This window comes from Zerene cesonia, chromosome 11 (assembly GCF_012273895.1).
Source record: "Zerene cesonia ecotype Mississippi chromosome 11, Zerene_cesonia_1.1, whole genome shotgun sequence".
Lineage (NCBI taxonomy): Eukaryota > Metazoa > Arthropoda > Insecta > Lepidoptera > Pieridae > Zerene > Zerene cesonia.
In genome coordinates this window covers 6,350,051-6,376,779 of record NC_052112.1, presented here as the reverse complement: position 1 = coordinate 6,376,779, position 26,729 = coordinate 6,350,051, and the positions used below count along the sequence as shown (strand labels likewise).

The following is a 26,729-nucleotide window of genomic DNA, read 5'->3' as shown; positions in this document are numbered from 1 at the left end:
ACAGATTCGAAATTCAAATGTAATATTTTTTTATAATTAAGTGTAACAGTATTTATGGCCAGACTAAGTATATACGACATGTAACGTCCCTATTTATTATTAATTTTTTTTTTCCTTATCCAGGGACAAGTCTAATAAAACAAAAACCATTAAAATCCGTTCAACCATTCTTTAATTTTTTTTAAGTTACTCTTGTAACTGAACCATTTGTTTATGTTTATGTATAGATGCATGAATGCTTGCATTCTATTCTATTCATTCTCTTTCTCTCTCTCTCTCTCTCTCTCTCTCTCTCTTCTACCTCATATTGAGTTGAAGGGATATTGCATCACAACAACAAGTGACAACTAACGATGATAATTTTTTTATTGTACGATATCCTTGTGTCCCCTTCTTTTTTAATTTTATTGCATTATCTCCATGACATTTACATTAAACATATTGTAATGATTTTTTAAGATCAAATCGACAAGGCATTGAAATTAATACCACAAGCCTTGCAAGAATTACCAGAGTCTCCTTCGGTTGTATTTGCGATCGCCAATATCTATGGGAAAATCGATGAATATAGTGAAGCGGAGAGACACTTTTTGAAGTCGATACAATTATTTGGCCAATACATCAAGCCCATTCATTATTCCAATCTTGGTAAGTATTTAATGTTAATGTTGTGTTATATTTCGAAAAAAGTTTATCCAAACAGATAATGTAAATGGATCTTAAACAATAAGTTGTGATGTTTTATTATATTAGTGCTAGCTAATCTGGTAAACACTGTTCCAACTTCATCTTATCATTTAGGGGAAAGAAAAATAGTTGTTGGTCTATTCAGACCTATCCAATATGCAAAGTTTTATGAGAATCGGTCTAACCGTTACGTAGGAGAATGGGAATGAAGATTGTGACACGAGAATTTTATATTTAATCATTTGACATGGACTTTCATAAATATTTATGAACCTAAGCTACCACTTATTCTATATTTCACGGAATTCATTGCAATAACCTTCGTAACACAATTTATAAAGATTTATTTTTCTTAGTTCTTGGAGTTTATATTAAGTCCGTTTGTGCAGGAGTTCTCTACCATCGATGGAAAAAGTACGACATGGCGGAAACAATGTATAAAAAAGCTTTAGAAATTCAACCAAACTTTCAAAGTGCACGCAAGAATTTAGAGAGTTTAAAAAAGTTAAGATTAAGAATAAAATTATAAGCTATAATGTTGATTATCTTTTATTTTCCCTATATCTAAATATACCGATACTTGGGTAGTCATTGATGTGAAATTATATTTTTAATTTATATGGGCACTACATTACACAGTTTCATACTAGTTATTCGCTTACTCATAACAATACAGTAAGATCCCAAGACCAGTAGAGTCCACGTATTTTCTAAAAAACGAAATGTGGACGATTGTCTAGTATTAGTATTTATTAAGATAGCATGCTAACGTGTCTAAACAACTATTTTGAAACCTCTTACAAGGAGCATTCCATTCATTATAAACATGAAGTATCATAGTTACATCTACAACTTTGATGTTTTTTCCAGTTATAGATACGTTGTATATACTCCAGACGAAAATTGTTGTGACGCGACTCGCTTATGCGCTTATTACACTACGCTACACTGAATTTAGTTGTCACTGAATACAAAAAAGTATAGCATATAGTAATAGCATTTAGCGAGATTGTTAGGATGATTTCTGACCTCGAATCCCTTAGAAATCTTATTGGAACATCATTATAAAGGATCCGACATTTTTCAGGGATAATTTTTATCAGATGAGTTTTGTATAATTAAGAATTAAATTTTAAATCTTAATACGAATTTAAAGCGTAAATTCGACAGGCTAACACCAATATTTTTTATAGTTATACTATAGTATTATGTTATCTGTGGCTATACTTTCTCGTATGATAGTATTTTGCTTTTCAATGAACGGCTTATTAATATGTAAACTAGAATCCATCCGTAGATCATTTCTGAGTCCGTTAGTTCTAAGTCAATCATAACGTCCATTATATGATTTAATACCTAAATTTAGGACAGTCTGATCAGAAGTCTATAATATCTAAATTGACTTATGAATTTAGAAACAAAATTCAGTGTCGAGTAATAAGCGTTTTATGTTGTCACTAAAACCGATTACATAGGTCTAAAGGCAAAGCTTTTGTATGTTTTATAGTTTCAGATTTCCGCTATTATCGATTTACCCATATGTTACACTTGTCGAAACGCAAGATAAAAAGAAAACAAATTTACACAACATTCAATGTTTTTTTTGGAAATGTTTTTATTGCAATTGTGTTTGACATAATAAGTTTATGTAATACTGTTTCCAAAAAAATTTTTTGGAAACAGTTTTTCATGCCCATTATACGTACGTATGGAAAACGTACACTAAAAAAGAGAGAGAGAATTGAAACAAACATCAGTTTATAATAGTTTAATGCGACATAGAAGTGACAGTGAAGTTAGTGGCGAGCGGTTGCAACGTGTGCTTGATGTCGAGCGCGGTGCGCGGGTCGCGCAGCGCGGCGGCCGCGTGCGCCAGCTGCAGCGCGCAGTCCGGCGGCGCGCCGCCCGGCAACGCCGCGCACTCGCGCTCCAGCGCGCTGCCCACGCACGTCAGCAGCTCCGAGAAGCCGAGCGAGATTGCCGCGCGACGCAGTCTGTTTAGCTCCTGCGGTCGATGTGGATTTATTGGTTCACTCATTTTAGTGAGTCGTGCGATGCGAAATTGGGAATGGGCAGTGTTGAAATAGTAGGCCATACACCTTAGTAAATTTTATGGCCTGCGTTCAACTAGTGAATTAACGAAATCTATACTGACCTAACCTGACTAACCTTACCATACACATATTCCATTAAGATTTGGTATTTGTAATAAAAATAGTATGATGTGTGTTTCCTCTTTCGTAAAGCATGGAGATTGAAACTTTGACATATATAAAGGAGTTATGGAAAAAAAAAATATTTCTAGATAGACATTTAAGGAGCTTAAACATACCAAGCCTTACCAATGTATAGATCTACAAAAAAGTGAATAAAAATGGTACCTTATATAGATGTGGCGTCTTGTCCGGCAACTTCCTCGCGTGTCTGAGCACTTTCTGCACGTCGGCGAGGAGCGCGTGCGGGCGCGCCCACGCGCAGCCCGACCCGCCGCCGCTGTACGAGCGCCACGAGCGCACTGGAAATGTCTCTGCTGAAATTATGATTAAATTATAATAATAAATAATAAACAATCTTGTCGAGTCTCAATATTGCATTTTCTTGTCGATAATGGTGTCAGCTGGCAGAATGTACGGAATAGGGGTTTAACTATACATTCTTGGTATCTCTAATCTATAAAAAGTCCGAAATTCTGGATAAATTTCGACATTTAATACGGATCAACTGCAACTGGCAAGAGCCAGACATACACACCATTGGTAGCGTTCTCCTCAGCCGGCCCCAATTGGTCGAGGGCACCGAGCCAGGGCGCCGCCGAAGCCCCGGGTCGCAGCACGCTGAGCAAGAGGCACGAGCGTCTGGCGCGCGACACCTCGCACCACGCCGACAGCGTGCCCCACCAGTCCGAACCCAGCTGCACTATTGCTGACATTCCTTCAACCTGAGAAAATTTGTTCTTGTAAAAAAAATTAAGAAACATTTGGCAACTGTGTCGGCGCATTTTTTGCAGTATGTCTGTGTCAGATACAACGCAGTACTGATTTTGGCCCCAAGGGTTGGAGAAACATTTATTTATACATAGATAATTAATAAATAATAATGGTTATATTAAAAATAAACAAATATAACATATCGAAAACACAAAAAAACATATATACCTGCGGTATAATAGCGTTAATAAGGTATAAGTATTTTTTGTTATTAAATTTGTTAAATGTAATTATTTCATAAAGTATGAAAAAAAAATTACAACATAGATTTTTGCTCAATTTCAATATGATTCATTTCATGAATTGATAACTATATCGACTTCTATTAAAAGGAAATGATTATATGTCTGTTTGAAGTACTTCGATTTCGTAAATTCGAAAAAAAAGCATTACCCTAAAAATTATTACAAATAATATTACCTTAAGTGCACCATGGAGTAAAACACAAAAATTTGGAACTTTACTGGGATCGGACATGTCTTCATCTGTAGAACCATCAGTACTTGAACCTTCCTGGAATTTAAACATTGCAGGAATAAAACAAAAAACTTATTAAATAATAATTAATAATTATAAATGAGAATTTAGAAGGATAAATTATTTTACTTTAGTAGGTGTTTTAGATCCATAATTTTCCCGATTGGTATTATTATTATTGCCAGCCTGTGCTTGTGGTATTATAAGATGTTTGCTTATAGCTATTGGTGTACCTGAAAACACAACAACATTTTATTTAAATACTTGCTTAAAGAATTTTTTAAATTACTTGCTCTATTGCCGACTATGACATAAAAAAAAAGAATAAAATAAATTTCAAAGTTGTGAATAAACACCTCTATACCTAATTCCTGTTGTGTTATAAATCCGATGACATGCAGTTGGTGAGAAATTGTATATGTAGCAGATAGGCCCTCGTGTGACGCAGGCTGCGGCGCGGGAAACAATTGTACGCGAGCTTCTAACTGTCCACACTTGAGCGAACACCAGAACTCTTGATATTGCTGTTCACAGAGGCGAGTCATTGCGGCTACAACCTGAAGTAATATGAGTTATTTTTTATTATAATGAATTAAATTGATATTTCAATGGGGAGTCTCTTTATTATCAATCCCAAAACTAGTTGATAACAAAACTTGTACGTGTAAGAACTAGTTGATAACAAAACTTGTACTTGTATAATTATGAGACCAAAATCAAATATAAAATTTAATGAAAATCAGTGGACACAAGAGAATTTGTATCCAAAATTCAGACAACAAGATAACATGAAGTAATTTTTATTTTCCCTTATGTGGGATTAAACAAAGGTAATAAAGAAACATTGGGTCTTGTTTTACCCCATTTTGGACATTATTTAGTATTATAAGATATACAACAAACAAAGAGAGTAGTGATCAAACTTACCCCAGGTACATTTAATTGATCAGGGCAATAGATGGCACCTCTTGAAATATTGCCTGTGGAACTGTTGGTATTGCTTGCTAGATCTACAATCTTCTGATATAGCGGCATGGCTATAAATAATGTAAGACATATTAAAAGTAAAAACAAATATTAATTGTACGTAAATGACACATAGCTTGAATCAAATACAAAAGTTCTGTTATTTTCATTAATAAAGGATAAAGAAAATTAAAATAGCCATTACAGTAAATACAGGGGATTCATACAAAGATTGAATGTGTGAGTCTAGTGTAATTTGGCATCATTGGGCCAGTTTGCACCGGGGAATGTATCACACACACAGGGGATTGGCATGTACAGTAATAATACATGTAAATGATACTGTGTTTTGAGTGAGGGAGCTAGAGGCTCATATACTTTTCCATCTGTTGAAATTTTTTCATTATCATTTAATATTTAGGCTGGCAATACAACAGTTCCTACCGCAACAATTATTCATGGTGGTGTCAGTTCCTTGCTATCATGTAATCCACAAACTCAGTTGTATGCTATAACACAGAAAAATCATAAGATATTTTACCTTGCTGTAAACATGTATCATGTGGGGCTACAACTGGCAACACATGAATTCTAACAGGGAATGTAGGAGGCAAAGGGAGGGCTTGCATAATACGATTTCTTCCAATGGTTCCAACTCCACAACTTCCATCTGTAACCTAATGAAATATTATAACAGTGATATGTTGGTTGTTGTTGTAGTAATTAGAAGATGGGGTAAATGCAGAAGTAAAGAATTCAAAACTGATGTATTATTGTTCAGGTTGATTAATTTTTGTATTATACAATACAAATATTTTGTTTCCAGTGAAATATTAAGATCTTGACTCTGAGCTAGTAAGCAAAGAAATAAAATAATGAAAATGGTTACCAATATTATTTGCATTGGGGTTTGATAACCCCATTCATTAAGAATCAGTTGATTGACACCAAGAAGGGCAGTTTCTATACAGGTTTTATCTCCTTCTTCAAGATGTGGAAGTTTTGCTCTGATATTATCATACTCTCGAGTAAATGGTATCGCAACTGCAACAACAAGAGAGCACAATAAATATCAATGTGTATAAATAACTGGTTTGCGTAAAATACAGCATATAGTCAACCTAGTTACCTTCATATGCCGATGAAAAAGTTACAAGTGCTACATACTCAAGTTTTGTATGTACACATAAGTAATCCAAAAAAGTATTGATAGCCGCTGAAGCAATCGTTAGTCTGGTTTGACTTTCTGTGGAGTCAGAAGAAGGAACCGGTCGACTCATTGAGAGAGACACATCAAGTAATATTACAGTAGGCATGGCTACTCTTTTTTAACCAATGGTACTTAAAAAATCAATTGTTCTATATACAATTCACTGCGACATAGTTTTCATATTTAGCTCATTAATTACACCTTAGCAAAGTAAAAAATAAGAGTCGATTTTGAGACAATATTTTGATTTTTGACAGCGTTTGTTACTTTGCTGTCACTCTTCAGTTGACATTGACAATTGATTTGAGTGAAAAAATAACGTGTTCCGATATAACTGTGATTACAGATAGAGAACTTAGTTCACAATCGCGAATGTATTATACATTCCAAAGAGTAGATGAATATACATGGATATTCACTTGCTACTATAAAGCCATTGAAATACACATAATATTTCAACTCAATCGGTCAAGCACCAATTACCGCTATATTTATATCATCCACGAAACTAACAAAGTACCCATATAACATTTAACCCAATCGCATGAGCCTTTTAGAAGTTATATGAAAAAATTTAGACGTACGGAAAGATAAGTCTTTCTATACAGTTTTCCCGTAGGAATGAAACATTTTTCCGGGATAAAAATTAGCCCGTGTTCAACAGGGTTACTTTTGTAATAATATATACATTATATTACTTTTGTATAAATATATAATACTTTTGTAACCCTGTTGAATATGCTTTGGTTTTCCAAATAAAATATCATCAAATAATTAAATAAACATATAATTTCTCAATGCCTTCGTAAGAGGTAAATGAAATTACACAACTACTCACGCGTATATAAAAAAAAATAGTAAGAAAAACCAACAACATCAGTTAATGACAATCATAGCCAACTAGTAAATGTTTCTGTAAATATAGCTTAACCGTATTATTTTTACAGATGGAAGATACGGAAAATAATACCGCGATTCAAGAGGACATAGGAAGCGACGATTATGAATTTCATTATAATTTTATAACAATGCCATGGGATGAAAGAACCCGTACTAGTAAATTAAGTATCGTTGCATTACTGACAGCAATTTTCATAGCAATATTAGGCATTGTCTTCAACAATTTTATAATACACTACAGAGGTTTTAATGCGCAGTTATTAAATGCTGATACAAAAATAGATTGTAACTTAGTCAAAGTCGACATGTACCAATATGTGGCTCGAATTCATTCAGTAGTTAATCTGGAATTAATATGTGTAGGGGCTGTGCTTTCAAAATCTTCGGTCTTAGCGCATGAATTATGTCTTAAGTCGGGCTCTGTTCGTCTACATTTGGGAAGTCCGATAGAGTAAGAACAATTAGATTTAGTGCTTTTAATTAACAGTAATGAATTCTATACGTTGTTATTAGATTTGAAATTCTGAAAAACAGAATATCATAAATATGATTGTTTCTAGCCCACAGTGTAAAAAAGGGTTTCCAGTTGATGTCTTTGAAGCTATTCCTCATGAAGGTGTCGTGACAAAGGCTTTAGTCCTATTATCAAGTTACGAAGATATGTCAAAATGTGGCAGCATAATAAGTATAGCAGAACAAATTAACGCCAAATCTAAAGCTTACATAATAGGAAGACCCTTTCGTGGTGGTCGGTCATTGTCATTTCAAATTGCAACAATTGCTCAAAAATCAGATAATGTATCAATAGAATGGCGAAACAATTTAAAAAGAAATAATGTGATTTGCGTAAAGGATTTAAAAAAGTGTCCAGTGAGAGCTGGGGATTTATTGGTACAAGGTGGACATTTGATAGGGCTGGCTTCTACAAGTTCTAAGGATGGAGGAGCCACTACTATTGCATGCTTTGCTAATTTGAGCCTTGTACATGGCGAGATAAAATTGTTGGACTTAAAAGTTGATTAACCAATAAAATTATAATCTTATTAAAGTAATGAGAACAGTATATAACAACATTAGAAATATATTGCAAAAAAGACTTTTAAAATTTTAACGGATTCCTAATGCGAATGTCTTTGAAATAAGTATGTAGATAAGTATATTATTATTTCAATATGCAAATATCATTGCAATCGGTTCGCCTTTGCGTGAATGAGCAACAAACACACACACATACTTACAAACTTTCACATTTATAATAATAGTAGGATTAGTAGGATAAGTAGGAAGGAAGTAGGAATAATTGCAGAGTTGTTGCGAATTTGTCTTGATGACTGTGATTAAATTTTGGATACTAAACTTTTTTCTCTAACCTCATTTATTTTTGTATCATTATGTTTTTTTTTCAAAACAGGTACCCAAAACAATACCTAAATGATTTCTTATTTCAATGACAGCTAGAAAACATTAATTTTCTACAGTTTAAATCTGTTTTTTGCTCATTTTAACCTGATCAATTAAACACACATTTTATTCACTTCGTTTTTAATTTATAATATAAATGGTTACAAAGTAATACACATTTTATTATTTATAACATGATTGAATGTTTTACTAAAGCATTTTCATGCAACATAGTTATTATTGCTTGGCATACCTGGCACATTCTGTGGTATGTTAAATTTTCCAAAATGCAATTATTCTCGTCTTCGACTACGATTGTGCCTGCGGCGATAAGTACGCGATAATATTCTAACTGACCCTAAGTCCACTTCCTCTGGTGCCGTGAAACCTTTCCAGTCCTTTGTTATGTAATATATACCAAGAACTGCTATAAACGTGATCACTGTGTATATAAATAATTTATAGTTGCTTTTGTCAAAGGCAAAACCACGAAAACTGCGTAAACTTTCCGTGTCTACCGTCACTTTTGATTTAGTATTTCGCGATTTCATTGACATTTTGTTGTGTTATTATTTGACTAAGAACAGCACCTGAAATTAATTAAGTTTTGAATTTTTTGTGATAAGAAAAAAACGACGCATACATTCATGACATTAAGAAGGATTAAAAAGTATATATTTACCTAATTGGGTAGCGCGAACGTGAAATCATCGGATTGTTAGCTCAGGTAAATTTTCTTTACTATGTTATTAATATTTTTGCTTATGTTATAGTATAGATCATATTTATTTCTTCTAAAGTAAATAGTTGTAGAATTTTAATACTATTGACAAAATCAATAGAATAGTACTTTAAGGATATATTAATTACATTGTATATTTAACGGCTACTGTTTACCTACCTACTATTCCAGTATAGATGTATTGTTTTAAGACAAAATTTTAATTAAGAGATAACAATTTGATCCTCATCACGGGAATTGTATTCGCTCGACCATATTCCCAATGTAATCTTAAATATGAGTAGATACTAGATAACATTTTGTGGATAATCAGATGTGCTTAAAATAACATATTACATAGATTAATTATAACGTACAATTATCATTTTACCGCAGAATTAAATATGATTAAATGTTTAAATATATTTTAAGCATAATAGGCCGTATTCTCGAATGTTTGTATTTTGGTATTGAAGATTCCGACCAAAATTTGTTTCAAGCACAACTTAATTATTACAAGATTGAATCATTTGATAAAAACTCATTCTAATGATAATAAACTTAACATATAAAAAATATGCAATTTGAACTAAATTAATTAATTTAAATACTTACAGAAAATTGTTCAGATTACATTATAGTAAATATTTACCTATACGATAAAAGGCTAGCTGATCCTATCGCTTTTAATTTTTATATTCTCTCTTAGACGATGATAAAAATTGTAATTGTTCATTACGTAATCGATTGGGAGCATGTCATGTGCTCAATGGAGTGTCACCACACTATGGGTGATTTTCCATAGGACAATGGCGAGCCATCGCATCGTCTGTAACTGCGCCAAAAACATCGTGGCATTTACAATTAAAATGTTAATTTCGACCTAACATGTCGCTTTGATTTTTCGTTCGGAAAACACCATGGGTTGGAATTTTAATTCGATTTATAATAAACTTAACTATCCTTTTTGCCACAATTAGTTTTTATCATGCAATTTTATTTTCACCTGAATGGTTTGGTAGATGATTATTATTTACATTACCATTCTTAGTAGGTACCTCGGGAATAGTTCTTGTACTGTGCCTTTTTTATTGAGAAAGGTAATCTGAATAACTACCAAGACATTACTGTTATCGTGTACCATTTAGGTAACGTTTATTATTCTTGTAATTTGACGGTTGTAGTACAAATTAGGTAATGAGTCTATAAGCAACATGAATATACGTTTTATAAACTATTGGTACTAACATTCTGTATGCCGCTGCATATATAATCACAGCGCTTTTATTCACACGTGAAAATGTATCCTTTTCCAAGGTTCACCCAAGCTGCTCACTTAATTTTGGCTTATTTTTGTGTTCATGTCAGAACTAATCCAAGATATAAATACTGTGATAATTTGAAAACTCGTTTAGCTAGTTACGAACCGATTAGGCCAAATAATTATATTAGTTATCACAATAAAACATACTCTTTATTTTGCCGACATCTGTCGGTATCTTTTACATAATTTTGAAATGTTTTAATTTAATTTTGAAAGGCCCTGTGTTACATGGTATGGGTTGTTTATAGTCCGGTCAATTTAGACCTGAAAACAGTAATGAAAGAACAAAAATTCCGACAGAGCTGAATTTTGGTGAAGACCTTTATTTCACTATAAAAAACAAAAATTCGAAAGTCCCCATCTCTCCCATAAGTGCATCAAAAGTTATTCGGGGTCAAAGGTCAAAATTTTAGGTATTTTGAGGTTTTCTCAAAAACCGTAAGTTTTATCGAAAAAATACTTCAGACCAAATTTATAGATCTTAAAATTCTCTACAAAAACAGTCCTAATGATTTTTTCTCTAAGTGTTACTGTTCCTCAGATATCACGATTCTAGAGTCACGTTATATAATGTGCACACATAGGCCACGTATTCACACATTCAGGTACTTAAGCAAGTAAAACATCCTGTTTTTGTCTCTTTTATGAATTGTATTCTGAAAATACATATTTTAATGAGTGTCAGTTCCTTCGAAAATCCCCTCTACCAATATGGCCTTCAATATAACATCTGGCTACCTACTCTATTGTCCATGTGGCTCCGTTCATATGCATGCGTCTTTAAATCTTAAAAGTTCTGTTCGAATGAATATACTTATTTATTACAATCCACAAGTAACAAAAGTTTTGAGCAAATGAAGCAAAATTGCGACATTTTTGTCAAATATTAATCACTAAAATATGTAATGCTCATAGCAGCCCTAGGCAGTCCGCGGATGATCCTAGATAGTCCTACTATTGCAAAAACGGTAAGGAATAAAACTGGGCTATGGAACGGAGGTCCTAAATGGATTGGTCACTGGGTCTATGGGAACAATGACGTCTGCCTTTCTACTACATATTAGTTAGTAAAAAAATATTGGCAGACGGTGAGTCGCCCTTTCACAAATGGGTCCTCTAAAAAGTCGCTATAAAATAGCAACAAGAGGGCAACATGTCGTGAGCAGCTAAGAGTGGAGAGGCGTCGCTGGACTTTAAACGACGATCACGCGCTCCATGAGGGTCCAGCATCACGTGTATCGACGTGTCCACTCGCCACTTACGCTTGACATCCACCCTTCGAGCTAAAAGCTTTCGCGACTTCACTCTGGTCAGCCGGTTAAGGCAAGCCGGAGACGAAGACCTCCCCCGGGAGCATTCTGGTTCGCGGGGTCGCTACTCCTCGACACCTCGCACAAGGTGCCCTGCGAGCTTGTAATTATTATTATTAAAAGAGACACAAACAGGAATTTTTGGTTGCCTAAGTACCTCAATGTGTGTATACGAGGCTGATGTGTGCACATTATATAAACGTGACTTAGAATCGTGATATTTGAGGAACGGTAATACTTGGAGAAAAAATTATGAGAACTATATTTGTAGAGAATTTTGAGATCTACAAATTTAGTCTGAGGTATTTTTTGGATAAAACCTATGGTTTTTGAGAAAAACTCAAAAAACCTAAAATTTTGACCTTTGACCCCGAATAACTTTTGAAGCACTCATGGGACAGCTGGGGACTTTCAAATTTTTATTTTTTATAGTAAAATAAAGGTCTTCACCAAAATTCAGCTCTGTCGGAATTTTTGTTATTTCAATATCGTATAATGACCGGACTATTATATGACATTGTCTCTTGTAGTACAAAACCCAAAGACAATAAATTTTGAACATTTTCTTAAAACAGTTGTAAAGAGATTCTATTATTTTTCTTTTAATAAACTCTCAACGCATCTATATAACAAATAAATATATTTTTAGGCACATATAATAATAAAATAATAAAGTAAATCACAGATATTATTATGACATTACCTTAAACAAATGATTGGTACTGCAGAAAACGACTAACTTTACGAATAGGTAATTATTTCTTTAATATAAATGAACGTAGATATATTATATATTTAGTACCCACAACAGAATAATTTGATTATTCAGTATATGGGTACCTACGTACAATCTCTATGCTAAGTTTAGTTACATAAATTATCAATATGAAAGAGAACCTATATTTGTTTATAATCCTCTCAATTTATATCAAGAATTGTTTAATGAAAACTTTTTTAGCTTACGTTACATGGATACATTATTTCTAGTATGAAAATATATTGATGACTAAAGACGTATCTGGCCTAAAGAAAGGGTAACTACCTACAAGTATGTTTTTTTGAAAAAAGACCGCTGTGTTGTTGGTTCGATTAGTTATAAGGCTTTGCAATAATTTTTCTATAAAATTTAAGAACTTCTCACAAAAGTGTTAAGCATTCGATCGTTTTTAGAATTGAGTATCTTAAGATACAAATAGAGAAGCAATTTGTAAATCGAGTTCGAACTGATTTGTTTGGGGATAAATAACGGATTTACATAATCACTTAACAAGCTTTATGCGAATTTACGCAGAAACTTATTGCTGACAGTAGATATTTTTATAATACCACACGAATAAAATGAAAATTATACAAAAAAGTTTGTTTTTTCAATAGATTTACATTTTCGTGAAATCAATTTTATTTTACTAGAACATATAAAATAACATTTAGGACATAACGATGTAATTTAATATTCCTAATATGTCTTTCTCCGTACGGGCACAGATTATTAAATAGTAATTATGTGTAGATAAATACTATATCGTCCATATCATAGTGCACGACGTGCGACTCTATTGCTTATGTATCCTACTATTTATTATAACTTCATATCACTCTAAAAGTTCTGCATCGATTGAATTTGAAGGATGAACAGCAAATTATGTAGGATGTGGCCCCAAAGACTAATTAATTTAAATATATCTTTGTGAAGCTCTTTTCAACCGACTTTACGAAGGAGAAGGTTATTTATTTGATTTTTTGTATTTTTAGCTCAGAATTTTTTCTGGATGTACCGATTTTTATGATTTCTTTTTTTATTTGAAAGCTGGTGCCTTCCATGGGGTCCGTTTATTTTTAGTCTCGTTTTGAGATTTGATTCAATGATGAAAGCGTTTTAATCTTTTGTTGTTATAAAAATTGTTTGTTTGTTAGTAAACAATAATTATTTTTATATAATAATTATTATTTAGTAACAATAATTATTGTAATCTTCAACGTAGAATACAAAGCTTTCATTGAAAAATTACAATTTATTTCTTTAAATGATTAAAAACCATGCAAAATATACTGGTAATCATTCTGCTTTGGAGAAGTTTATTCTTCAAGCAGCATGGTAATTAAAAAGCAGTGATTTATTTTTTTGAGAAAAATTAATACTTATTTAAAGTAAATCGCGTATTCTTATTTCTGAGCGATGACACGTATTTATGTGTGTACAGGCCTGTGTACAGACAGAGTCGACCGAGACCGTTTATTGGTTGTTTATATAAATGTGTGGTCATTGTAGTCTCCCTATATGAAAATCGCTCGCTTGCCTACACGAGGCAGGCAATTACCTTACCTTTACTGCAATTCTGGAGCCTGAACAACGCATCTATAACTTTAAAAATGTTTAACATATTGAAAATATGTATATTATTGGGATTCAAAAATATTGATCGAATTTTTACTTATTTTTCTTTAAATACTATTATTATATTTAAACAGTTCTTGGAAAAATTCCATTGTATGTCAGACTCCACGGAAATCGTCCCATAAAGAAACTCAATTCGACAGTTTAATATTAATGAGCGAGCGTATTCCAATAAAAATTATTAATTGCCACCTTGTATGCCTCGTAAAGAAATCAATAAGACATTAAGCTTTTAGGAGTTTTTCCTATAAAGTTAGTCCAATAGCTAGTACCTGGATATCACCTTTGAAAATTATATACGTACACTATAATATACACCTACCTAGGTACCTTATGTACAATAAACAAGCTTTCCCGCTCGCGTAGTCAAAACATAGAAATACAAATGCCCATATAGTTCCTATGGGATTACTGGAATAAAAACTATTCCATGTCCTTTCTCGGGTATCAAACTATGCTTGTGTCAAATTTCATTCAATTTGTTTCTGTATTTTTGCAGTAAGCAAGAGACAGACATAGTTAGTTTCGCATTTATAATTTATATTTTATTTAATTATTAGAGATAAGGTATCCCTTATAAGAATAAATTACTAATTATACAGCAGTAAATTAATACATAATTAGTTTTTAACCTTCGCTATCTCGCACATAGTCAAAAAAAATTCACATGGGAATGAGATATTTCACCGGAGTTAAAGTATTATTAGTATAGTGTTATGTTATCTGTGGTATTATGTTATCTATGACCGAATAATAAGTAGCCTATATGATTCTCTAGACTTAAGCTATCTCTAGATATAAAAAGCATAGCATCATATAACGGAGCGATTACCTACCGTTGCGATGTGGAAGAAAACAAATAAATTGAATAAACAATTGAATGAATCTGTTTAACAGCATATAAGGTAAATTAAACAACCTACTTATAATATTTTTATAGTAACATCTGAGCTCTATTTTTTTAGCTTTTAAGATTTATATTGCTTAAGTTACTTGTTTAAGTAGTTTCGAAAAGTTCATGTTGTCGAACTCTACTTGAAAATTGTTAGGTAAATTCCAATTTTCAAATTCGTTGTAGATGTTAGGGAAAACAATCCAATTAAAACCAAAGTTGATTTATGTCGACGGTTCTTTAGTACTTTTTATATTTTTTATACGGGTAGATTAATCACCAATTGATATCATATAAAAAGTACTCAGGCATACCATGTTTTATAATATTTATTCAATTTATTACTGAATATTAGATTTTTGTAGCGGTGCTATACCTAAACAAAAAATATTTCGTTATATGTAAGCTGTCTTGATATTTATTAAAATTATTTTGCTTAGCGGGCAATTTTTAAAATATTTGCTTATCCAGAGAAAATAGAACGGCCACACTCCCTGCAGACGCGAAAAACTTTTACTCGTCAGTAATGATTAAAGACCTACGTGGAGATCCACGTAGGTGATTTCTCAAACTCTCGACGACGACTCGATTACAACTGGCCTTTAAAATATTTAGTTCGTAAGTGTTATTACTAGTATAGTATTATATTATCTGTGGTATATAGTATATAATATAGTATCATGTTATCTGTGGTTTTATATTCCCGTCTCATCACACACTATACGTGAAATAACCAAACCAATAAGAGCTTACAAAAGTGTATTAAATAAACATGCTAGATTGTTTAACGTCACATAACAGATAAAATACCTCTATTATCTGCTCTGTAGGGTTTTGTGGATCAATCAAAGCAATTAATTTCTGTAACAAATGATATCACCATAATTTTCAATGCAGGTTACGGTTTGGGTTGCTCGCATAATGTATTATTTCCTATTTGTTTGTAAATTATGTCGATAAATTGTAACTAAATTTCTATAGTTGGATTGAACATATCTGCACTAACATTTATGATGCTGAATAGTTTGTTTGCGTGAACTTGAAATTTGGTACAAAGATAGTTTGTGACCGGAGAAAGATGTGTAACTTCTCGGGTCTCAATATATATGTAACATACATATTAGATAGTTTGATCCTGGAAATACCACGGGAACGTGAACTACGTGGGAGGAATATCAGGACTATGTGTATCTTATACTAATTGTATTCTTCTCTCTGTATCTCGGCGGAAAACTATTTTTACGTATTTATTATTCCATAATTATTCTATATAATTATTCATAGATTTTTTCTATCGTTTTATTATTACACGATATAACTTTGATAAACAGGTAACTTTAAATTTAATTGAAATGTTATTTTCAAGTTCCACTTCGATTTTCCCTAATCAATTACAGACTACACTCTACAGGAAGAGAAGTTCAGTTCCGGTAATTGAAAACTGTTAGCTAACAACAATCAATAATATAATTTATAACATCAATATTTTTTATGAAGTTACGTATATAATCTTTATATTAATAAACAGTTCAAAGTATTTATTTCCTTCTATGTTTTTAATTAATTATATTTAAAATTGCAACTTAACACATTTGAAGTCCTTGAAGGTTCGTTCAACATTGTTAATCGATATTTCGCCTATTTACGTAGGTCTAGTTCGAATTTTGCAATCACAACTGTTTGTGCTACTTTTCTAATTTCCAATGTTTGCGCCTCTAGAATTGGTGTTGATGTAAATTGAAGTTTAACTTGTTTCATAATATTTATCATCTTCACTTTGGTAAGATAAATAAAATCTTTAATTATCTTCAATTTCAATATTTTCTTAAAGAGACTCTTGGTTATATAATAACTATATAATAAAAAAATATGTAATGTATCGATAGGTAACCTGCGCTCTTAGTTCCCAACGAACAAACAAAAATTAAATACTTTGCTGATGTATATTAGTGTATATTTATTTTATCATGTTGTTTTTACTATGAGATTTTATTTAAATAAAAACGTCTTTTAATAAAAATCGTATTTTTTTAACAACGACAATTAATCCCGATTTATGTTTCGCTCGATCCTTTAAAAAGAGAACTTATTTAGACAAGTATTACTCATAGAACGAAATCTTGCGCAGTCACATTACGTTTCATTGTGGAATTGACTATATGTATTTAACTAGAGTGTTTACAAATTACAGATAAGATTGAAAATTTGCCTAAGCAATGAAAACGAGTAAAATAAACGGAAATATGTGATTATGTGTATTACGCGATAATGTATATGATGAAAAACATACAATGATTATTCATGTATAAATTCTGGTTTTATGTTTCATACCTTTCAATTGTGTTGTGTAAAAATTTATCTCAGTACGCAATGGAACATTATGTATATTGACGGTTACTACTTACTATACATCATTTTGGTACACGCTCGGTTGCTTTGGTTGTTTTCTTTATATTTTCTAAGTATATTTTTTATCTCATAGCATAACTGTGCTGGTGGTTCGCCTGATGATACGTCCGCCCATGAACATTCGCAGAGGTTCAGACCTCTACAAATGCGCTGCCCGCTTTTGAGAGGTAAGGGATAAGGAAAGGATTAATGACTGGAAAGAAGGAATGGACTGGGAAGGGTGAGGAAAATAAATAGGCCATCAGCTCCCCCACTCAACGTACGAAACACAATAGCATGCTATTATTTTACGCCGGTTTTCTGAGGGGTGTGGAACTTCCCCGATGCGAGCTGGCCCAATTCGTGCCGAAGCATGCTTGACTCCCACATAAAACATCTCCGCCACGATACGCTTAAAATTGTAAACGTAACGTTTCAAATAATGTGCTACCAACAAATGGTTATAGGTTCCGTAATTAATCAAGTATTATTAATATAATTTATTTTTTGTTTTAACTGCACGATCGTACGATTTCAACCAGCGCCAGCGGTTTCCATTTATAAAAGCTACGCTGCTTATGTTTGTTTATACAAATATAATTTCCACACTATAATTAATTTAATTATTGCGTAATTTACGCTTGATGCTACATTATACGTTACATCATGCACTGTACTATTTGTACGGTATTTCTGTCTAAATACGAAACATTACAGAGCATTTATATTACCTTGTTAATAAAACAAGGCAGGTAATACTCTTTTAGTATCTTCTTCATTTGTCTATAGTATGTTTATGTAACTTTGGTTATGTGTAACGGAGGGGTTGTAAAGGCTTTAATTCAATAAAATGAATGTAGAAAATCATGTTCTTGCATAACGATTACTTAAGAACATATTTTATAAGTTATTTGAACTTTTCGGTGTTTGGTACTCAAATCTATCTGTCTCCAACAGATCTCATGAAGCGTGCTAGTAAGCTGGCGAAATTTTAAGAGATGATGTATTTCTGCTGACGTAACAACAACAAAAAATTAATAAAGAATCGAAGTTAAGCAACGATTGGCACGGTCGTAAATTGGACTAGCTAAGTGAGATCGACTCGCACATGACAGATATTTTTGTTTTTTAATGTCTTATCCTACTTCCTTCCTACTAATATTATAAATGCGAAAGTTTGTAAGGATGTGTGTGTGTTTGTTGCTCTTTCACGCAAAGACTACTGAACCTTTGCAATGAAATTTGGTACGTAGACAGCTGGACAACAGGAATAACATATAGGCAACTTTTTACCCCATATTCCTACGAGATATGGACTTACGCGAGTGAAACCGCGGAGTTAGACTAGTAAATTATAAGCAAAACAATCCATGTGAAATAATTTTTTTTAAATCGCAGGTTTAATTTGTTTTATGTGATATTTCATATCATTTTTGTTTAAGAAATAAGGTTACATTTACCAAAGAGTTCTTTCTGAAACTACAATTTTAAAAGTATGTCTAATTTTCCCAAGTCACGTAAGAAGTTAAAAGTTAAAGCATATTTGAGGTGTATTATGCAATGAAGAAACATGTGTTAGGCATGAAGGTATAACATTTACCTCATGTATGATATACAGTGATTCCCAAAGTAGTACATGAGGGGCTCTAAGTTGACATTAATAAAAAAGGAGCTTCGCAAGTTGAACATAGAAGACCACGGGAGTGTTTTTATGGATATGAAATATCAGATGAATTGGACCTTGTTTTATTTTGCCATACCTTATAATCTTTATGCTATGGCAAGGGCTCCATCGATTTCTTTTTAGTATGGCTAATATGGCTAACATTTAGTATGTTCCGATCCGGTGTCACTTAACACCGTTGAATTTAGTCCATTGTTCACTGCATTCTGAGCAGTAGGAGTTCGATATAAAGCGAGATCTGGTTTATCTATAAACGCATTCCACAATATAAAAAGGAGCTGTACCAAGTATGTATGTGCAAAGAATAGAAAGTTTTGGAACCTCTGATTAAGAGGGATTATATTTAACTGTCCAATTTTTTCATATAACTAGTGTTCAAGTAAGCTCCTGTATAAGTCCCGTAAAAAGTTTTTCTTATGACTAGGATTTTCAGTGGTTTCGGATTAAAACAAGAAAGAAATAAAGGAATTATAAAGACTTCTTTACGTTCTATTTTCTTATTCTTTTCGTGACGAAGTTTTTATTTTACAGTATAATGGTCACTATTTGCTTTGGAAGGTATGTTCACTGACAGATGTGTTTTCGATAGATAAATTTTACAATTTAAATAGGTGCGTACTTGGTTAATGGTTGTTACACATTGCTAAAAAAATGTTGGTATCTAAGCCATTAACTTATATTTAAAACTTTTAAATGACGATTATTACTGTTAAAAGTGCATACGATCACCATAATATGTAGAATCGCGTATTTTGCTAATAATAAGACGAATTTTTCACTTTTATATTTAAAGTTCAGGAATGCATAATATACCTAATTTTAAGGAATATTAGTATGAAAATTAATTTATAAGAGAATTGGAAAAGCATATTTCCCAACTTAATACAAATTTGAACAGTTTAATTAATTTATTCTAATTGCTCAATAAAAAATGGACATTTGACGAGCGACAACCGTTGCGGAGGCGGTCATTGAGAGTGTATGATGAATGACGGGTGCGCATGCGTGCAGGCTTCGCTTTCAGCAAGATATAAGCACGCTGCACGAACCCATCGCCACATAACTTTGGCGCGCCCATTCGTTCGCAGAGAACTTTGCGATCGGACAAATATTCGAATAAAAAATATAATCACAGAACTTTTACTGAGAACTTTTCCAGTGACTTGTGATTGAGTTCCGCAGTGCTAACGGAACTTTCCCCCAGTTTCAGTTTTCCCAGCGAACTACGGTGAGTCTAGATCTAACTTGAGTTGTACTTCAACTGGTTTTTCAAATTTAAATTAACTTTCCGCAAATCGAATCTGTAATTTGGTTTTGATAGGAATCTGAGTAGAGTAAAATTAAAATTTTATGAATTTGAATTTAATTGCATTGGAAAGAGATACATGAAAATCTAATTTTACATTCACTTCAAATAAGGCGATACTCTTACAATATTTCGTTTTGAGTTAATGAAATTATGCGTAATTTTTTTTAATAAATTTTCTATATTTCTTAGAATATTTTTTATTTGTATATAAACAAGAAAGATGAACATCCGACGCGCATGAGATTTGCAGCATTAATCGTTAAATATATTTTTCTTATCAATAATTGTAAATATAATTTAACAGTCCAAATATGAGAATAAAAAAAAAACGTACCGACCGTTTATAAAAATTTCCCTTGTTATTGTCGTTTTTTATCATTACCGATGGAAGGATTAAGTTTCAGTAATTGGGTTTTGTATACCTGTGTACCTACTTTAAATTTCGTTAAAATAAGTTATTTTAAAATCACATAGAATGTGATTGAATACACTGAATTAAATGAATAAAAAGTTATGTTTCTTGTATTTATAACCACCGTTTAATTTAAATATAAATGCCTTTTTAGTTGTTGTTTATTTATTTTTTATATTTAGGAAATAAAATCCCGCTTAATATTATAATTTTTATATTTCTCATATCTGTTTATTACATTTTCAATTAATGGTCTTCATGAAGGTTTATTACTTATTCATTTATGTTTAATTTTTATTACAAAAAATATTTTATAAGATACATATTATTTTTAAAGAAACCAAGTGAATATAGTCATTTATAAGTACGATTTTAAGCGAATTGTATTTATTTTTAATGATCATTGAAACAATTCTAATCATTATGAAATATTTTAAATGAATACATACATGTTAAATAAAAAAATCGTAAAAAAATATTTTGAAGCAATGAACAATTAAAACTTTCACATCAACTCGTGTTTTATCAGGTTTCTACCACAAGGGATGCATAAATTTGATTACATTGTTATAAACCTCACCCGATACTAATTTTAAAGCGGAACTCTATGATAAATGTAGGTACTTTGTATAGCTTTTAAGGTAAATTTATCGAAAGGGTAAAATATCATTGAGTAACGAAGTTCAGATCTATGAGGCAGGATAATCAGAGTTAAGTACTCTCTGAACTAATTTAAAAGCAGATCTACTCTGTGCCTTCTGGTTATTTCACAGTTTTTACTTTGTTGAGTTGATTATTTGCCATCTGTTTGTCGCAAACGTGAATAGCCTGTGTATCTCGAAATGCATATTTATAATCATCATAAATGTAGATATGTGTTTTCCTGTAGGCACCTAATGTTGTACGAAAAAGGTAATTTTCTCTTAAGGGATAAGTTGAAATAATTAACTTTTATATTTGTTGATATATAGCAGGGAATTAAAATTTAAATTATTATCGAAATATGTTCGACAATTTATCAGAAATAAATAAGATATCTTGATAAATTGATATAAATGTATTGGAGCAAATTTAAAAAAATAAATATAAGAAAAGAAATGGATTGGAAAGAAATACTTATACAATTCTAACTCTATTCAAAATCAGATAAGTACGGAACACTGATTCAATCAAAATAACAAGATTGAATTCAAAACGGCAAGCGAAATTTGAAACATTTGTGGGGCAAACCTAAGAGATTATGTTTTGCCTCTCTGCAAAAAAAGCACAACATATAATGGCAGATCTTGCAATTACAAATGTTTTATTGAAGTAGTAGATAGAACAATAGCACGTTTAATTTTCATTAGTTTGTGTAATGGTCGTTTATTTCCATTATATTACATGTTTGGTTTGTTTTATTACGAAAAGGATTTAATACCCAAGGGATTACAAGCTAAAGGGAACGGAAGTCTTAAGTTAATAGGGAATACATCTTATTACAATGGTTAAATTATAAATAAACTTATATTGTAACCAAGACTAATCACAAAACGACTAACTTCACCAGAATCGTATAAATTCATACAAATGTCAAGTGAATAGGCCTCTTGAACAATAGCCGAAAATCTGACATTGAATAATTTAATTAGTATTGTACTACGTGGTGTTTAAGGCAGGTTGATTAAGAGTTTAATTTTTTTGTTTAATGATTTAATGATTATTCAAACCATATATATACAAGTTACACTTGATAGATATTAAAAAAAAAACTGTTTTTTTTTTCATGTCTTTCAATTTTTTAAAGCAATATTATAGAAAAAAATCACGTATTTTTTACATGGGTCAATTATTATTATTTAGTTAATTATTCTTATGTATTAACATCAGAATAATTGTACCAATAATTTGTTTAATAAATAAAATAAAAATTTGAGTAAAATTATTACATAAGGTATTCAAGAACAATTTATTTATATAAGTCATAATGTTTTGGCAAAATAAAGATTGTTATTGTATTATTATTATGTATTATTTGTAGTTAGTGAAAGTGTTAGCTGTTAGCTATATGTAGGGGAGTAGGTTGTTGTTATTCATAGGTGCAATAAATACAACCAAGATATTAATTTATGATGTTAAAATAATAAAAAAAAGTATTGCTCCTGTTTGTACGTATTTCATTAATTTCATTTTGTTGTATTCTTAAAAGAATGTTTACTTAATATCCGTTTGTAAAATACAGTATTATTAAGCTCTCCTAAAAATGACAGCAATATAAGTTCGTGAAATTCTTTGAAAGAGTAATGAAACTGAACGCGGAGCAGTCAGAAGTACTGTGACGTAGGGGAAAATAAAAGACCTTTTCATTTCAAAAATAGAGATAGAATTTTAATTTATATCTTAGCCTTGTAAATGTAATTTAAATCTCGCAACATGAAGAAATTTAATGGCTGCGGCTGCTAAAATATCTATGTCGCATCAGAAAATCGGTTCTACATTATCAAATAAAAGGATTCCCGATAGAAATATCATATGGATAGAAAATTTGCTACAAATACAAGCGGATCCCACGAGATTACCGAGTCCGGTAGAGGCTTATCAGTTATAAACACAGATTGTTTTGTAGGCTTGATAAATTTCAAATTATTGCCACGGAATCTAATAATGTTGTTGCATTATAAATAGTTAAAGCTTTAGTATACAATAAAATAATGTTATAGACCATACATTTTTATTTCTATATCCTCAATATCTTACCATATTTTCACCGGATTGCGAGTCTGACATATGTTATTTTCCCTACAAAATTGTTACTAATACAACGACGTCTATGAATCTATTTATCGAAATATCGCTATTCATCAAAGCCAATGGAAGAATAAGAAAATGTATTCATAATATTTGTAGATAGAGGACTGATGCATGGGACGTTGCGTCAATAGAAAACAAATTGGACGTCTATTTTGATCACGTTTTTCGGTCCGTGAGGTATTTGTTCCGATAGGTTTTACAAGAAACATTTAGTGGCGATAAAATGTTTGAAGACTTAATCACGGAGCTTAGCCGGCTTCAAGTCACAACACTTTCACCGTTCAACCGTCCAAGCTTTAAAGGTTTTTTGTGGATTACTACGATCTATTTTGGCTTAGGAATCTTTTATTCGTTTAAATTGTATTTCTGTATCCTAAAGGTTTATCTGTTATATTAATATACGCAATGATAAGTGTGTTTTCGTTTACAAAAGTGTACACAGTGCACGCGCTTTAATTACACCCGTCATACTGACGTTATCTCGTAGCATCCACGTAGCCGTATACTCCAACTGACTCATCATTGTATCAAAATGTTTACTCATATCCATCGCACACCGTTTGCTGGTTGAGCTTGCAGTTGAAATCTTTTTTATGAGTTTTTATTGTATTTATGAAGGTATGTATCGGATAAATTATATGGATCATAAATACACATGAGAAGTAATGGTCCCCACGCCAGATGTAAATTTCGTCGATCATTTCTTCTGGACTGAACGATAAACGAAACAGCAATTATGATGACTGTCAGTTGCACATCCATTGATGGGTTTAGCTATGGTGGCTTTCCAAGTAGGTACGTGAAAAAAATCTTGTTCTGACTTGAAAATTTGTCAAAATTCGTAACTTACAAATATAGATATTAGTATATGAAAATGATTCGGTTTTGAGAAATGATCGGACATGGAAAAATAAATGTTCATGTTCATTTTATTTTATGTTCATTAACAAAAATTACATGGCAATTGTTTTCTCTATTCCTGAAAAGGAATCCATTTTGTGCGAATAATGTGATGTTAGAGTTGTTTGAAAAGTTAAATCACTGTTGATGTTTTGAATAAGTTTGCTAATTACTATTTGGGCCCACAAGGCGCTCTGAGTTTCATCCTCTTAATAGACTCTAAGACCCCAATTGTGTCGGCATTTAAACATAATACTTGAGGTCACAATACATTCGTTATCGTGATAAGTTTGTAATCAAGATGGAGGAACGTTTTGTATTGCTGGATGTTTAAATTAAATTTAAAATAAAAAGATGGCACTCAACTATAGCGTAGATACATAAAATTGGCACTCAACCATACCGAATTTTTTTGTGATATCACTATTTGAATTTATTTAAGCAATTAGTGATAGTGTTTTTTGATAACGAAATGAATTTCCCAAATGTTACAACAGTTAGCTGTTGCTCCATAAATCTTGTCATGCATTTAAATTGCTTAATTATTTGATAGATCATTTTTTGTTGATACCTACGAAACTACAAGACATCAACGTGAAATGTTGCTGTAGTTTGTTCAATATAATATATTATTAATTGTTTGAACGTTATATAAAACAAATGTCGTTTATCTTTCATACAACTGTGTATTATTTCAACATATCTTCATAAATATTTATGATAGTACGATCGCATAGCGGTCATAATGAGACCTTCTCAAACTAACGACTCTTCCCCGTATTTCAGTGCAGGAATCAAGATTAAACATAAATTTGACAAATCTGTTTGGTAATATGAAAACAACGATATAATGCACATCTTATCGTTAGTAGCAATATAAGTTTTCCTTGGACTGTTTTTGTCTATTTATATGTTATCAGAACTGTATATAATAACACTAAAACGTGTTCCTGTTAGTTTCCTAATGTCGCGAAGCAGAAATGTCACAGTTCACTGTGATTTATTACTGTTCGCTTAAATACAATAAATCAAAAATATTGATTTTGTGCAGCAATACATACCGTTCGATTTAGATACATATCGTGTAACTAGTTTGTGAAATATATTGTCAAGTAAATAATATTGACAAGCTTTATAGTTAGTCGCTAACAAAGTATGCATGTTGCAATTTTAAACGGTGCGGAATAATGACGTTCCGACGTGGCGTTAGATGGGCCTTGAGCAAAATGCACTTGATACTGTTAGCTCAAGTGAAAATGCGTTTAAGTATTTCCTTAATAAATTTACACTATCGGAAAATCTCGACCTCTCTTACCTATGACGTAAGTGACGACATGTGTGTCATCATATTTATCATACCATCGAATTATTTTCGATTGCATTTTGCTATATTGTAAGTGAATCAGATTCACAAGACTTGAGTGTAATAAAATTATCTTTTTAGGAACATTTCATTTATAAACGGCAATAACGTTTCTAAGATTGAATAATTCAAACGTAAATAAAATTATTGATGGTAAAAGCTCTGCTGGAATCCAATATTTAAATTACTTTTATGAGATTATAAAAAAACGTTAAATTTATTATTATTTACGCGATTTCAGTGTTTGAAGTCAAGTAAATTTATAAATCAGGATATTATGCGATATTTATTTGATTCTTTACTTAGGATCAAACGAAGTTTTGGGCGAGCCAGTTAATTTGCGAGGACGTCAACTCAATTTTGAGGCGAACCACTTGTTGATTTTTATTTTACTTTTGTGATAGAAGGGTTAAATAAGTTGATTCGTTGAATAATTGTTCTACCGTTATATTGTTCATTATAACTCAAACGATTTTTTACTTCAAAGAAACCTAAGGACAAAGATCAAAGTCATTAGTTGTTCTTTGTTTTTAAAGGTAAAAACGATTGTCATGGATCTCTTATAAGAATAATGAAATCAAGGTATAAAAATTAAAAGTCAATACATATTTTT

At 31.7% G+C, this 26,729-nt stretch overlaps 4 protein-coding genes across 8 annotated transcripts in view; 3 read left to right on the top strand and 1 right to left on the bottom strand.

The window, feature by feature from the left end:
- The window catches only part of LOC119830391 (protein O-mannosyl-transferase TMTC4-like), a 6,344-nt gene extending 5,118 nt beyond the window's left edge, over positions 1-1,226 (top strand). For both annotated transcript variants that reach the window (XM_038353390.1, XM_038353391.1), the window contains exons 10-11: positions 460-648; positions 1,077-1,226. In XM_038353390.1, the coding sequence (XP_038209318.1) occupies positions 460-648; positions 1,077-1,216 (329 nt within the window). In that variant the 3' untranslated portion in view covers positions 1,217-1,226. The remainder of the gene's footprint in view (positions 1-459; positions 649-1,076) is intronic.
- Positions 1,227-2,440: 1,214 nt separating this feature from the next.
- Positions 2,441-6,595, bottom strand: LOC119830352 (integrator complex subunit 14). The gene is made up of 10 exons (XM_038353333.1): positions 6,247-6,595; positions 6,007-6,161; positions 5,659-5,794; positions 5,079-5,188; positions 4,516-4,708; positions 4,281-4,384; positions 4,095-4,187; positions 3,439-3,625; positions 3,069-3,217; positions 2,441-2,692 (listed from the first exon to the last, which is right to left on the bottom strand). The coding sequence occupies exons 1-10, from the start codon at positions 6,431-6,433 to the stop codon at positions 2,456-2,458; spliced, it is 1,551 nt and encodes a 516-aa protein (XP_038209261.1). The 5' UTR covers positions 6,434-6,595; the 3' UTR covers positions 2,441-2,455.
- Positions 6,596-7,274: 679 nt separating this feature from the next.
- Positions 7,275-8,250, top strand: LOC119830555. Its single transcript, XM_038353616.1, has 2 exons — positions 7,275-7,678; positions 7,788-8,250. Exons 1-2 carry the CDS (start codon positions 7,275-7,277, stop codon positions 8,248-8,250), a joined length of 867 nt encoding a protein of 288 aa, XP_038209544.1.
- A 12,155-nt stretch (positions 8,251-20,405) lies between these two features.
- LOC119830153 (diuretic hormone 45) overlaps positions 20,406-26,729 on the top strand; it is a 32,151-nt gene continuing 25,827 nt past the window's right edge. For all 4 annotated transcript variants that reach the window (XM_038353051.1, XM_038353052.1, XM_038353053.1 and 1 more), the window contains exon 1: positions 20,406-20,570. The gene's annotated coding sequence lies outside the window, so the exon portion shown is untranslated. The remainder of the gene's footprint in view (positions 20,571-26,729) is intronic.

What these genes read in the sequence shown, in the direction of transcription:
- LOC119830555 (XM_038353616.1), top strand. Translation starts at nt 7,275, where the DNA reads ATGGAAGATACGGAAAATAATACCGCGATTCAAGAGGACATAGGAAGC. An exon ending in CATTTGGGAAGTCCGATAGA is followed by an intron (nt 7,679 to 7,787) that starts GTAAGAACAATT and finishes GATTGTTTCTAG; the next exon opens with CCCACAGTGTAAAAAAGGGT.
- LOC119830352 (XM_038353333.1), bottom strand. Translation starts at nt 6,433, where the DNA reads ATGCCTACTGTAATATTACTTGATGTGTCTCTCTCAATGAGTCGACCG. An exon ending in GATCTAAAACACCTACTAAA is followed by an intron (nt 4,188 to 4,280) that starts GTAAAATAATTT and finishes TTTAAATTCCAG; the next exon opens with GAAGGTTCAAGTACTGATGG. An exon ending in TGAGGAGAACGCTACCAATG is followed by an intron (nt 3,218 to 3,438) that starts GTGTGTATGTCT and finishes TCATAATTTCAG; the next exon opens with CAGAGACATTTCCAGTGCGC.